Source organism: Drosophila gunungcola, chromosome 3R (genome assembly GCF_025200985.1).
Source record: "Drosophila gunungcola strain Sukarami chromosome 3R, Dgunungcola_SK_2, whole genome shotgun sequence".
Classification (NCBI taxonomy): domain Eukaryota; kingdom Metazoa; phylum Arthropoda; class Insecta; order Diptera; family Drosophilidae; genus Drosophila; species Drosophila gunungcola.
The window spans coordinates 9,300,378-9,313,420 of record NC_069139.1 but is presented as its reverse complement, the minus strand read 5'-3'; the positions used below and the strand labels follow the sequence as shown (position 1 = coordinate 9,313,420).

At 41.4% G+C, this 13,043-nt stretch overlaps 2 protein-coding genes across 4 annotated transcripts in view; one reads left to right on the top strand and one right to left on the bottom strand.

Moving 5' to 3' along the window:
- The window catches only part of LOC128252129 (proteoglycan Cow), a 46,718-nt gene that overhangs the window by 30,741 nt on the left and 2,934 nt on the right, over positions 1-13,043 (bottom strand). The gene's annotated exons all lie outside the window — the stretch shown is intronic.
- Positions 151-1,774, top strand: LOC128252135 (aminoacylase-1A-like). The gene is made up of 4 exons (XM_052979630.1): positions 151-438; positions 495-986; positions 1,044-1,461; positions 1,525-1,774. Exons 1-4 carry the CDS (start codon positions 348-350, stop codon positions 1,727-1,729), a joined length of 1,206 nt encoding a protein of 401 aa, XP_052835590.1. The 5' UTR covers positions 151-347; the 3' UTR covers positions 1,730-1,774.

Genomic DNA, 13,043 nt, shown 5'->3' with positions numbered 1-13,043 from the left:
TTTCACACATTCTGTTGTGTTGCAATGAATAACAATTAAAAAAAAATTAAGATCAAGCTGAGTTTTTATATTTTAAATAATCTATTAGATTTGGAATTAGGAAGTTATGATCTTGAACCAGTAAAGTTTGGTAATTAGTGATATTATTATAAGTCGGCGAAACCATCTATAGAAAAAAAGTTTGATTTCACACTTTGAATACATTATATTATCATAACCACATAAGATAACCATTTATATGGAGTGATCCATAGATATAAAAAGCCTGCGGATATCATAAGACTATTAGTCCCAGTTTATCACTTCAACTGTCTGTGTTCCCATTGCCGAAGAAGACTTCATCCAAAATGAGTGCTGAGAAATGGGAGGACAACGAGGAGATTAAAATATTCCGAGAATATTTGCGTATTCCATCCGTGCACCCAGATATTGATTATAGTAAGGACTTCATTTAACAAGGTTTTACAAGTGTTTTAAGTTAATTATGTGTATAGCTGCCTGTGTGGAATTTATCAAGCGTCAGGCCGACTCCCTTGGTCTTCCCGTAGATGTGGTTTGTCCAGCTGTTAAATCAAAACCTGTGGTGATCGTTAAGTGGCTGGGAGAGCAACCGGAGCTCCCCTCAATCATTCTAAACTCGCACATGGATGTGGTTCCCGTGTTTTCCGAAAAGTGGACACATGAACCCTTTTCCGCCGATATCGATGAGCAGGGTAGAATCTTTGCGAGGGGCACTCAGGACATGAAATCGGTTGGCACTCAATATCTGGGTGCCATTCGGCTGCTCAAAGCTAGTGGTTTTCAACCGAAAAGGACTGTTCACGTGACCTTTGTTCCCGACGAGGAGATTGGCGGTAGCCTTGGCATGGCAGAGTTTGTTAAAACCGACTTCTACAAGCAAATGAATGTGGGATTCAGCTTGGACGAAGGAGGCACTAGTGCGAGTGATGTTCACCATTTGTTCTATGCCGAGCGTATACGGTGGGGTAAGTAGACTTCACAGCGTTTACGCTGGGGAACTAAGAGCCTTTTCTTTTACTCAGTTCTTAAATTGAAACTTGGTGGAACTGCTGGCCATGGTTCACTGCTATTGCCCAACACCGCCGGAGTAAAGTTGAACTATGTGCTGAACAAGCTGTCGGAGTTCCGTGAATCGCAGGTTCAGCGACTAATTAACGACAAGAGCGTAAACATCGGCGATGTGACCACCGTGAATCTCACCCAATTGAGTGGTGGAGTGCAGAGCAACGTGGTTCCACCGCTTTTCGAGGCCATCTTCGATATGCGACTGTCCATCACCTTGGATCTGGTTGCCTTCGAGAAGCAAATCCGCGACTGGTGCGAGGAGGCAGGTGGTGGCATTCAGATCGAGTTTACCCAGAAAGAAGCTTATGTGGCACCCACCAAGATGGACGATTCGAACCCCTATTGGATAGCTTTGAAAGCCGCTATTGATGAACTGTGAGTAGAAGTTAACTCTATTTCTATTCCTTTTTCTATTTAGTGTATCCTCTTATTTTGTAGCGGACTTAAAATAAAACCGATTGTCTGTTTCGGAGTCACCGACAGTCGATTTATTCGACAACAGGGAACACCTGCAATCGGTTTCTCACCCATCGTAAACACTCCAGTACTGATCCATGATCATGATGAATTTTTAAAGGCCGAGGATTACCTAAATGGCATTAAAGTATACAAGAAGATTATTCGAAATCTTTCTGAAGTCTAACCGATGTTTACTATAGTCGAATAAAAGTGAGCCTAGGTACCAAAACGATTATGTTTATATCCACCCAATTTATTTAACCTTATCTTAAACTCACAATTCACTAATTATGCTTTACGATATACAATTTTAAAAGCAGGCAATTTACTTAATGTTCGTAGTAAATAAGTTTACAACTGTTTAGCGAAACATAAAAAAATATTTGGTAATCATTATTTTATGTCTAGTTGATAGGAACAAAATTTCAAATATAACAATTCAGGTTACCTCTGAGTTTTATGCATATCACAAATTTTTGTGCACTACCAATTTATAATGTTTTGACATACATATTATATATGCTGAATATATTGTCTGCAATCAAAAAGGAGTATAGTTCACTGGGAAAGCAATGAAGGCAATATAAACTAAAATAAGACTGGTACTTTGCTATTGCAAAATTAAAGTTACCCCTTCTCTAATCGAGTGCATGAAGTTCCTAACGAGTCGGGCCGACAAATTGTCCCTGTCAGTATGCCTATTATGCCGATATGGTTGTGGTAATCATTAAATGATTTTCGAAGGTCATCAACACCGGCGAATTGTTTATATAACCTCGTTGGTAAGAGCCGATTACTTCAAGGAAATTGAACGATGGCTTATGTCTAGACAAAGGTGTGGTCGGTCCCAGTGAAACCTTTTACGAAACCTTAGCTGAACGTAGTCTCTGAGGTAGGAAATAGAAATTCAAAACCATTTTTTTGATGGTATGAAATATTTAAAGGGGTTTTTTATGATTTATCATTTTTTCTTCTTCGTTATTCAAATGGAATTCCACTTGCCATTAAACAATGCTGCTAACAATGGCAACTGGCCAAACTTTGCCCCATTTTCTCAATAAATTAAGAGAATTTCGGGGCAAACTTTTTTAAAGGCAGATCCTCGTATCCATTTGGGCGTTATTCTGGTGTTAATGCGGCTTGCGCAGCCCTCGGGCTCTTGCCCATTAACCACACTCCGATTCTGCTGCACAACCACAATAAGTGTGTACAGGCGGACTCCTACCTGCAGGGCATTGGGATCTACAAGGAACTCATATCGTTGCTGTACTAAGCGGGCGCATAGCGCATACGCCCTGTTTGCCCGCCGAACTAGGGGCTGTCATCGATGTGAAAGCATCGTAGAGCGAATTTGCGAGACACTGCTGCAAAGCGGACGAGACAGGTGGGAGTGAGTTTTGTCAGTTAGTCAAACAAAATACATTTTAAGGGCCCGTCACCTGCGAGCTAGAGGAGCGGGGGGTCGGTTGTGGGTTAAACTGCTGCATGTCAGTCTCTGCAAATTGTCAGTTGGCCAGCACTTCGGAATGTCTGACATGTGAGTGGTGCCAGGGGCAATAAATTATGCTGGGGCCGCAGAATGAATAATGGCTACGTGTCCCGAGAAGGACCCCCTCTAGAACCCCCTTTTTCGGCCATTTGTGTCCTGGCTGCAACTGTGACCCTGCGTGCCGATTAGACATGTTAATGCATGTGTCAGGGCAATGAAATATGTATTGGTGGCAGTCCAGCGGGAGCTTTTGTCCTTTGTGCGGCCCGGAATTATGACAATTTATCAGGCGAATGTCAGTTACGTGGGGTGGCGTTTTGGGTGGGGTCGGGTGGCGCTATTGAAGTGCATTCCAAATGCTTTCCACGCAATTAACACTGACCATTAGTGGCGCCAGTTTGGCATAATGAGTGCAGTCCGGGTCCAGCCCTTTAACGCTCTCGTTACCGCTGGCAACTTAATGCATATCATTTTTACTTTTAATGAGCTGGCGGCAGTTGGCAGCACAGCTCGCTCACCTTTTTTTTCGCCCTCCATCGCCTCCTATCTGCTCATCGCTGAGTGCACTTAATGCACCAAGTTTTTGCAGACCACCTGCCACGAACCCACTTGAAAGCAAGTTCTGGGCTCTGGGTTCTCTTTTCCACGGCGCTCTGCTTTGCATTTTAAATTTCCGCCAACTCTCATGTTGTGTGTGGGAGGGGAAAAAGTTTGGCAACTTTTACATTTCAATTTTAATTTCTTTGCCCCACACTCGATGCAAACTTTAAGTCGAACCTGAGCAAATTCTTAATGGCCCACTCACACTAATTAGGGCCTCCAGAAGTTGGTGCGCCTTTAAAGACTCCTTCATTGCCTCCGAGGTAGAGCTCGAAATTTGCATTTGGCAGCGAACTCGTTTTTTTATTGCCGTCCGAAGTTTATGACGAATAAAACCCAACAATCACAATGAAAAACTCGTTCCTAATTAAATTCAATTTACTTGTGACTGCTGCGGCTCCATGTCCTGAAATGTAAGCCTCACAACATTATGGCCGTGCAATTAAAATCTAAGATTAAACGAGCTTAGACTTGTATCTGTATTCTGTGTTCTCCTGAAGTACAGTTGTGGTCTAAATAAAGAGCGCATATTCTATGACTCTTTAGAACTTTAATAAATTGGACTATGTTCAAAAACATGCATTTTTTTAAGAAGCTCTGCTTTAATCGAATCTACTATATTAATATATTAAAGTCTTGCAAGTGACTTTTTGTAAAATAAATTAAAGAAATCCCAATGTATTTGTTTTTATATTACAATTCTCGAAAGAAATCTTAGAGCTACTATTTCGACCTCAGCTGTATTTTCGCAGCACAAGGACCTATATTTGGCGGGGGACAAGAAAGTGTTTTTATGCGACACAAAGGCAATTGCCGCAGCACTTGTTCCTAATGTTACCACAGCTGCACAGTGGGACGAACAGGTGACCAGGCAGCAGGTTTCCATTGCCACATGAAAATTAATTTTAAATTAAGAAAAAATAAAAGAGTGGATGCTTTAGAACCCGAAGAGTGTGGAGTTTAATATGTCGTAGATCAAAGTCAGGCTGTAGATGAGATCTCATTTACCACTCGGCACACACATCCTTCCATTGTGAGCCAAAGAGAGCTTCCTGTTTCAGGGATAATAAACGTGGGTTAGAACCACGTCCTGTTGCGACGGCAGCTGACTGAAAAGTGTCATTAAAGCGCAAGCACACCCGCCCACACGCACTCACACGCTTAATAAAGTCAATTGAAGTCGCCACGGCGCTTATGTGTGTGCGGCAAATAATTTATTTTGTCGTTAAGCTTAACTCCGGCCATTGCGGAAAAGAGAGAGGCAAACTAATTAACTTGTTTAGCGCCAAAGCTGCGTAATTTCTACGCTCGCAGCTTAAGCTAAAGCGCCACTGCCGCCCCAAACTAATGAGCTCCTGTGTGTGCGGCTAGTGCTCGGTTGTGTGGGTGCGACATTAGAAGCGGGAATCTCCGGCAAAATTCTTCTAAAAAGTTGCGCCTGATTAAGCCCTTGCGGCCATGGGTGAATGTGGGACTTGGCTTGGCTAATGGTTCTAGGGAATTAAGCATCTAGTTTCACATACAGTCTCCCATGCATAACTCCAACTTCCACTTGTACAAATACATTGAGTTACGTAGAGCTGGTTTAAAAATTAAGTTTTGCGACTAATTGCTTACAATTTATCATCATACTACAAACTTTCATAGCTTAAACAAATTTTAAAAGTTGTTATTCAAAACTTTCAAAGAGAAACCTAAATTCAACAAGCTGCTGAAATAAAGATTTGCTGAGAATTAAAACTCTTTTTTTTTTTGTAAAAAATATGGGATAAGCTAAGGCAATGGTTACATTTTGGAGTCACATATCGCTATCATTGCCGATTCTTCAGTTCCTCAGTTCATATAAATGTAAATTTTAATAAAGATTAATAGTGCAATGAAATATAAACTCTAAGAGATACTTGGGAATCGGATTATGATTGGTCATGTTTGTGTTTTTTTTTAAGTCAATTTATGGATATTATGAAAGAGTTGAAATCTTGTTTTTTAATTATTAAACAAAGTAGGGTAATGAACAGCAATACAAATTTAAACAAAATAAAATCAAGTACATGATATATGAATTCTTTTCTTGTCAAATGAGTCTTCGAATGCTGAAATTTCGACGGCAGCTTCTTTTCTTGCGTTGTCACTGAGCAAACTTTATTGCATACGCGAGGGCGCAGTATGAGACCGTGGTGGAAATGGCATTGCAAGTCAAGCCAAAAGAGGCAACAGCCAGAGAAATGGCGAAGAAGATGCAAAAGCAATGCAAACTTGGCTTTCTCCGCCCCCTTCCCGCTGCGCATCAACGATTCGCGACTTGGCGTCGTCTGTGTGGGCCAGCAATTGCAATTTCATTTCCGTTCCCTGGCTTTTATTCCCTTTTTTTGGCCCCCTGTATATTGTAGACACCGTTTCGTTTATTTTCGAGAAATAAGTATTTTCGGTGGCTGTTTCAGCTTCTGTTTTAGTTTTTGTTTTCTTTTGGTTCTTTTTTGGCTTTTGCTCAGACTTTCGCACAGATACGGGGAAATTCTTGCATAAACTTTTGCAGCCAGCGAAGAAAGATGGCGGAGTTGGTATCTAATTGAAACGATGCTGAAGAATGCAGTTGGGTGGAGTGGCTGCTGCAGTGTAACAAAGTGCAACAGGAAGTGGGAACGGCGGCATCTGCAATTGAATTTTCCACGAAAATGCAAAATGAAGCTGGAATAAAAATTTAATTTTCTCTTCCTGCATGATTGGTGTGGAGCAGAGTGTAGAAATGTTTTGCAAAGAGCCTTGAGCTCGGCTTTCTGCCAACAGAAAGTCAATCAACTGAGATTCTGTTGGTTGTCAAAGTTTAGATTTTGTTTTTCCACTTGTCATTGTCTGTTTCCGGATTTCTAAGGCTCCTCGGGCCAGCTAATTGCAACATGAATGGAAAACTTTTGCAGCTTTTGTACCCAGGCTACATTTTAATACCCGTTTCACTTACAGTGTTTGCTTTGGCCCCCGAAGGCAGTTCGTCATTGGCAAACGCTGCGTATACGCAATATTATTTTTTCAACTGTCAGCAGTTAGCCAGCAAAAAACTTTGCCAAGAGCCAACTTTTGGAGCGAGTATAAACTTTCGTTGACAATTTGTCAGGGATTTTTGTCTATTTCTTAGGGACTCGGGTCTTGGGACTCAGTACTCAATGCTGACTTGGCGGAAGAGACAATTTTCTGCATTTGATAACTGGCGGAAAAACTTTCGCCTGTGCTTTTAGTTTTTTAAGAACATAATATCCGTCTTGGCCTCAATTCTTGCCGTTCACGTGCCGCCTAATTGCATAATTTGTATGCAGGATTTTGCGGCTGACTGCAATTTCAGTGGAATAAAAACTTTTATGCTCTGGTCCTTAGTCAACGTTTCGTTTTTGGCTTTTGGTTTCGTTCCGAAGGCCTCCATTGTGTTTTGCTTTTATGCCGTAAATTATTATCGCCTGCATGTGTGCCGCTCCCTTTTCTCTTTGAGCTAAAGGATGTAACATCCTACCCAGCCCTTCGTTACCAACTTGCCAACTGTTATTATCTGTCTCCTTGCGCGTTCGTACATCCACGGCTCCTTTCTCTCTCTCTCTCTCTCTTGGCAGGATCCTAAAATTCGTGTGTGTCTGTGTGAGTTATCGCATACAAGCTATAAACTCACAGTCGAAGTAGCGAACGTTATAATTTATTTATGGTAATGCGTGCACACACAAACACACACACACACACACACAAACGCAAAACGAGAAAATGTCTCTGGCAGAAAGTTTTATGTGCGCCATACCTAAGGACCTCACCTCGCACCACGCCCGAAACGTCGTTTCGTTTAACGTCCATGCCGAATCCCTTTATCTCGCTTTTAATTTTTCCGTGGCACCTTGCAGCTGAAATATTAAAACAACTTTTGCCCCAAAACATTCTCGGCTTTTTGGCCCCAGAAACCCAGCAGCGAGACGCAACATGAGCGTCCCTTGGCAATGTCAAATGCCAATCACTACATGAGGAGAAATTTAATATAGTAAATTGTTATGTCAGGAATGTACGTCAACAAAGTCAATATCAAGATGAGTTCTTCGTGGCCATTTATGTAAGCGCAATGACAAGCCAAAGCCAATGTCCGCCGGCATGATGTCTGCAAAATATGACTGAAGAGCAAGGTCGCCTGAATTACGTATACGCATTGTATGCCCACAGGATATCATTGGATTCCATTTTGTGTGGGAGGCTTTTTCATTTCAACTCCTACTTGTTCAAAGCATGGGTATATTGTGTTTGTCTAAGTTAACTTTACAAAGTAAACATTTTTTTTATCAAAATTAATGATTAGTGTATTTATAACATGCTTACGGTGTGGTTTAATAAAATTAAGGAGTATGAAAAATCTTCTCTAACTATGATCTAATTATATATCATATTGTAACATATTGTGCAAAGTTATTGTGTAATAGATCTGAGAGTACTGGAAAAACTCAACGTCGAGATAATACACGTTGCCATTTTTTGTGAGCTACGTTTTGCGTCAACCGCAGACAAACAATTAATATACATAATTTGTAACTGTTTTCGTCTTCTCGAAATCACTGCGAGACTGCTGTCAGCAAACGCTCTTTGAGTCCTTTGGCCATAAATAATGACAGCTTAACAGGCTGGCACTCATCCGCCAGGCCGTGTGACATCCCATTTGACATGTGCTTAGCTGCCATAAAGCCCCAGTGCCTCAGATCCCCGATCCCCAATCCCCGATTTCCGAAAATCTGGCCATTGTGCCGAGTTGTAATTGATAGGCGAGGCCAGGCGACAGTTTCGGGCGACAGAGACGCATCTTCGATTTGGGACGAGGCAGCCTCACCTCTCGAAAACTCATTAGTTGCAATATGTGGCAAGCTCTCCCAAACTGGACCAACTACTCGTCCGGGCATCATCCTGCAGCTATTAATTAAAATTGCAAACATTTCTCTCCGGCAGCCTTGGCTCTATCTCTGTGGCTCTATGGCTCCATGGCTATGAAAATTTAATATTTGCCCGGCAGTAAATACAGATGTTGCTGGAGCAAACAAGAGCTGACAAGCCCACACACAGAGCTCGTCTTACATAATCAGTTAAGTGGCACACACATATGTACGAGGAGCTCAATAGCCGGACATACCGAGTCCTGAGTCCTCCAGCTGTTTTTGGTCCTGCCACACAACAATATGAAAGTGAAAAATGAGTTTGCTCAAGTTTTCCCCTTCGGAGAAAAAGTATTTTAGTTTCGCCTTGGCTGACATCGAAGTTTTGTTGCTTCAAAACCAATTTGTCTTATTGGTAGGGGCGCAGTGCAAGATTTATGAAACGTTACTCTGCAGCAGAAGCCATAAGAAGTAGCTCTTAGGCGGAACAAATACGCTTGTCCCAAATCCGAGCTAAGCACTTAATTAGCGGCAATGAACAAAGGAAAAACCACACTCGCATCCTGCGGCTGTTCTATCGCATTACGATGTTTTGCATACAGAAAAAAAAATTACGTTTTATGTAGAGGACTTAAAACAATAATAAATACATGATAAACATTTTTAAAACACACATAACTTTGTGGCACAAAAGGATCACTCATTAACAACCTTCTATATTTATAGGTACACAAAAAAAAAAAATTAAAATAGGATGCAATATTTTTTTTTTTAAATTAAAACACTGAAGAAAAGGCTTTTAAAAGCAAGCAATGAGTTGCCAATTTTTATTTAATACATTTAGGAACCTTTAAATTTTTGAAAGTCACTAAAATATGGCATTAAAACTAATATAATAGTTGTAGTTTAAATACTTTTCCAGTGGATATAAAATTGCAATTTAATTTTCTTTGTGTAAGCGATTTGCAGCATTTCTTAACCTGAGCTGCAAGCCATTTGCCATTTCCAGGCAGTCCGTGTAGCACACAAGCAGGCAATTTGCTAATGTGTACGTGCAGGACTCGACTCCTGCCACAAAGAAATTAAGCGAAGGGGTTGCGATTGGCAAGGGCGCAGGCCAGGCCACAATGCGATAAGGGAGACCATAAAGCAGACGAAAGCGGAAAGCACAACAAGGCTGATAAGTGGGCGTTGGCGTGGGCGTGGGCGTGGCCCGGTGAACAAAAGAGTAAAGTGAGTAAAGTTTTGCAGCGGATTCATAAGTTTTTCTGTTCGCTTCTGTAGCTTTTATTTCGCCTTTTTTTTGTGGGGGAAGAACAGAGAAATTGGTATGTCTAGTTCTGGTCATATTTTCTTCAGACTGAGAGCTGTGTCACTCCTGGGAAATTTTCATCGCAGAAAGGCAAGAAAATTGCTGGTTTCAGACATTTCAGCTGCTGGAGTTCCCTCGCTGTTATTCGGTTGCTGGCATGCAATATGCAAATCTCTTTAGCCGGGGAGCCGTGGGAATGGTTCTGGAAATTGCAATGCTAATGAAACCCCGAACGGAACGAACTGCGCTCTCCAAGTCGACTTGTTGTCTGCACCTGAACTTCGCTAAGCACCCGGCTGTGAACACCTCCATTTGGCCACGATTCGGGCACCCTAAATAGGTGCTAATGCCGGAGCCAAATAGTTAGACAGCCGAATACTTATGTCGTTAGCTTTAACAGCCGTTTTTATAACTTCTCGGGCCATGATGTCCCTGCCGGCACACACATCACCGATCCTAGTTAGCATCCTGCAAAGTTTCGGCTGCGTGATGGCAATTTATGCAACAGTTTGACAACATAAAAGTTTATTACATAACTTGCACTACACACGAGGGTCAAGCGGAAGCTGAGACCAGACATTATCCATCTAGTGCCCATAAAAATGGATCCTAAACCACTGGCCAGAGGGTGGATTTCAGCTACAAGTAAAGCTGTAATTTTGCACCATTCTGATTTAGTTTTCAGTTTCGCTGGTGTGAGAGAAGGGTGTGTCTATGGGAGGTATATAGTGTCTGCAGCACTAAGTGCCGCTTATACAAAATTATGCATATCAACTTTATGGCTGGCAGCTATTTCACACACAAAAACCCACCAGCTGAGACGTTTACACATAGCGGAGCAAAGGGAGCCACGTTTTGCATATATTACGCACTGTACGCTGCCATTGTGTGTGATCTGTGTGGAGCTGAAGTCTGGTCCCGGCCACTCAGCTTATTTCTATTTTACTCACATTTTATTCGCATTTTATTTTATGCTGCAACGACACAATTTCCCAGCGCTCAAATTGCAAAATGCACAATGCAAAGATTTATTCTCTGCTGACAAACAGAGCGTCATTTGTTGGTAATCGATGGATAAGAGCATCTGACTTTCAGACTTTCCAAAGCTGAGTGGCTGTTTGTCTGGCTGATTATGCCTATGGAGTGGGGGACGGGTTGGGGGCCAAACTAGCTATGTATGTCTGGGGATTATTGCTTAGTTGACAGCCAGCCCGTCGGAAATGACTGAAAATCAGGCGAATTCCTTGCGATCTAAGCTAATTTATTATCATTTTTATGACTAATGCAAAGCTTACAAAACGGATCCAAATTGGACCGGGAAACGGAAATGTATACCATGCATAAATCATAACGCAATCCTGCAGCATCTTTCTCCCCTTCCCTGTGTGCGTGAGTATCCGTGAGCTTTCTCCTTTGTGCTTGATTAACGTCAACTGTTTATGGTTATTTATTTTGTGCTGAATACTTTGAGGCCGTTTCCTTTTGGCGGGGATTACTTCCGCTTTTCGGCTAGAGAACAAAGCAAATCGCCTAGGGATACAAAAAATATGATTTCATTTGATTAAACGCCTGTATCGGCAAAGCATCCCTGAATATGTTTTCTAAATTATTTGGCTAAAAACGAATTCGCCTTACATTTTGTCTCAATCTTTTGTGAAGAGTACTCTTTCGTTTTCCCCGAAACTTTTCAATTAAAATGAAAATCTGGGCGTTACCAAAATTCCAGTCATGTGTCGAAAATTCAGTGTCACAGCAACAATTTGGTTATATAATACTTGTAAAGTCAGAAGTTGGCAAAATAAAAAGTAAAATTCATTGCGAGAAGACGAAAATGTGCGATTAGACAATAAAAAAACTAAGCGTACGGAATATAAAATGGAAAAAGAAAAAAGAGATTTCGGGGACATCAAAGTGAAATTTATGCAGAAACAAAAGCTGACGCTGTAAATTGATCGGTTGTTTGTATGGGTGACACGCACAAAAAACACAAATACAAGGACACATGTGGATTGGGTTTTTGAAACTGTTTAAAATTCTGCGTATGTGGTGCCTGCCAAAAATTTCAAATGCCTTATTTCGTGAATTTTTCTCCCTTTTTCTATGGAAACTTTTGCGAATCGCAATAATTTTTCTTGAAGGCCGCTATTATAAGAGTGTGTGTGTGTGAAAGAGCACACACACTTGCAGAGCAGACTATTAGCACATACACACACAGACGCATTTTGAGAGAGGGTCTCAACAATGGCCGAGCAAAAATTATGGGGAAAGGGGAAGGAAACGCAAAAAAATAAAACCAAAATGGCAAACAAAACAAACACAGCACAACACAGAAAACGGAATCCAAAAAGAAATATAAAGGAAAAAGGAGGTGAACTTCAGCAAGTCGCAATTTTAATACCCTTGCAAGACTCACAGAAGTTTAGATACTTATTAAAATAGGTAGCAAAGGTAGGACATGGACTTTTAATAATATTCTTTTAAAATAATGAAGTCAAAGTAAAATTTTAAAACTAAACCTTTTTTAGCCTTAACAATCCAATATGCAACAATATTTGTCTTACAAAACTACAAAACCCTTTAATAAAGACTTCCATTTCCGTCTGTCTGACCCATAAATACTATTTGCCATAAAAAATTAATGATTTTATTTCCAAAATTATGGTTATTGAAAATACCTTATGAACTGCTTTACAAAGTTTCGTCCTATATTGTAATACCCATTTTTAAGGGTATAAAAAAACTAGTCCAGAGAAGAGAAAAGCTGGAGAGAAAGCAAAGCGCCTGGCAAATAATACAGGCAAATTGGCGAAAAAAAACAGAAAGCGACGACGTTGCGTCTGTGACTAACAGTCATCGATGAGGGTGTGGATCGGGTGGTTTGGGGGTCTCGGGCGGGTTTCTGGGTGGTTCGAGAGGTTCGGGTGGTGCGTGTTGGCAGACCGACTGAAAGCAGCTTAATGCTTACTTCATAGTTTACGCGCAGCCGAACGACAACAAGACCGCCAAATGCTATTGATTTTCCTAAGTTGCCTGGTACCCGCACTCGTACTCGTATCTTGCACTGGGCCTCCTCCTGGATTGGCTCCGATTTCCGGACAGGTGCGTGCTAAAGACCTGAATCAGAAGGGAGCCATAGATAGCCCAGCTCAGCCGGGTCAGCTCTTTGGAGACGGGAATACAGGCTACTACAAATCGGATTTGCGTGAGTAATTGG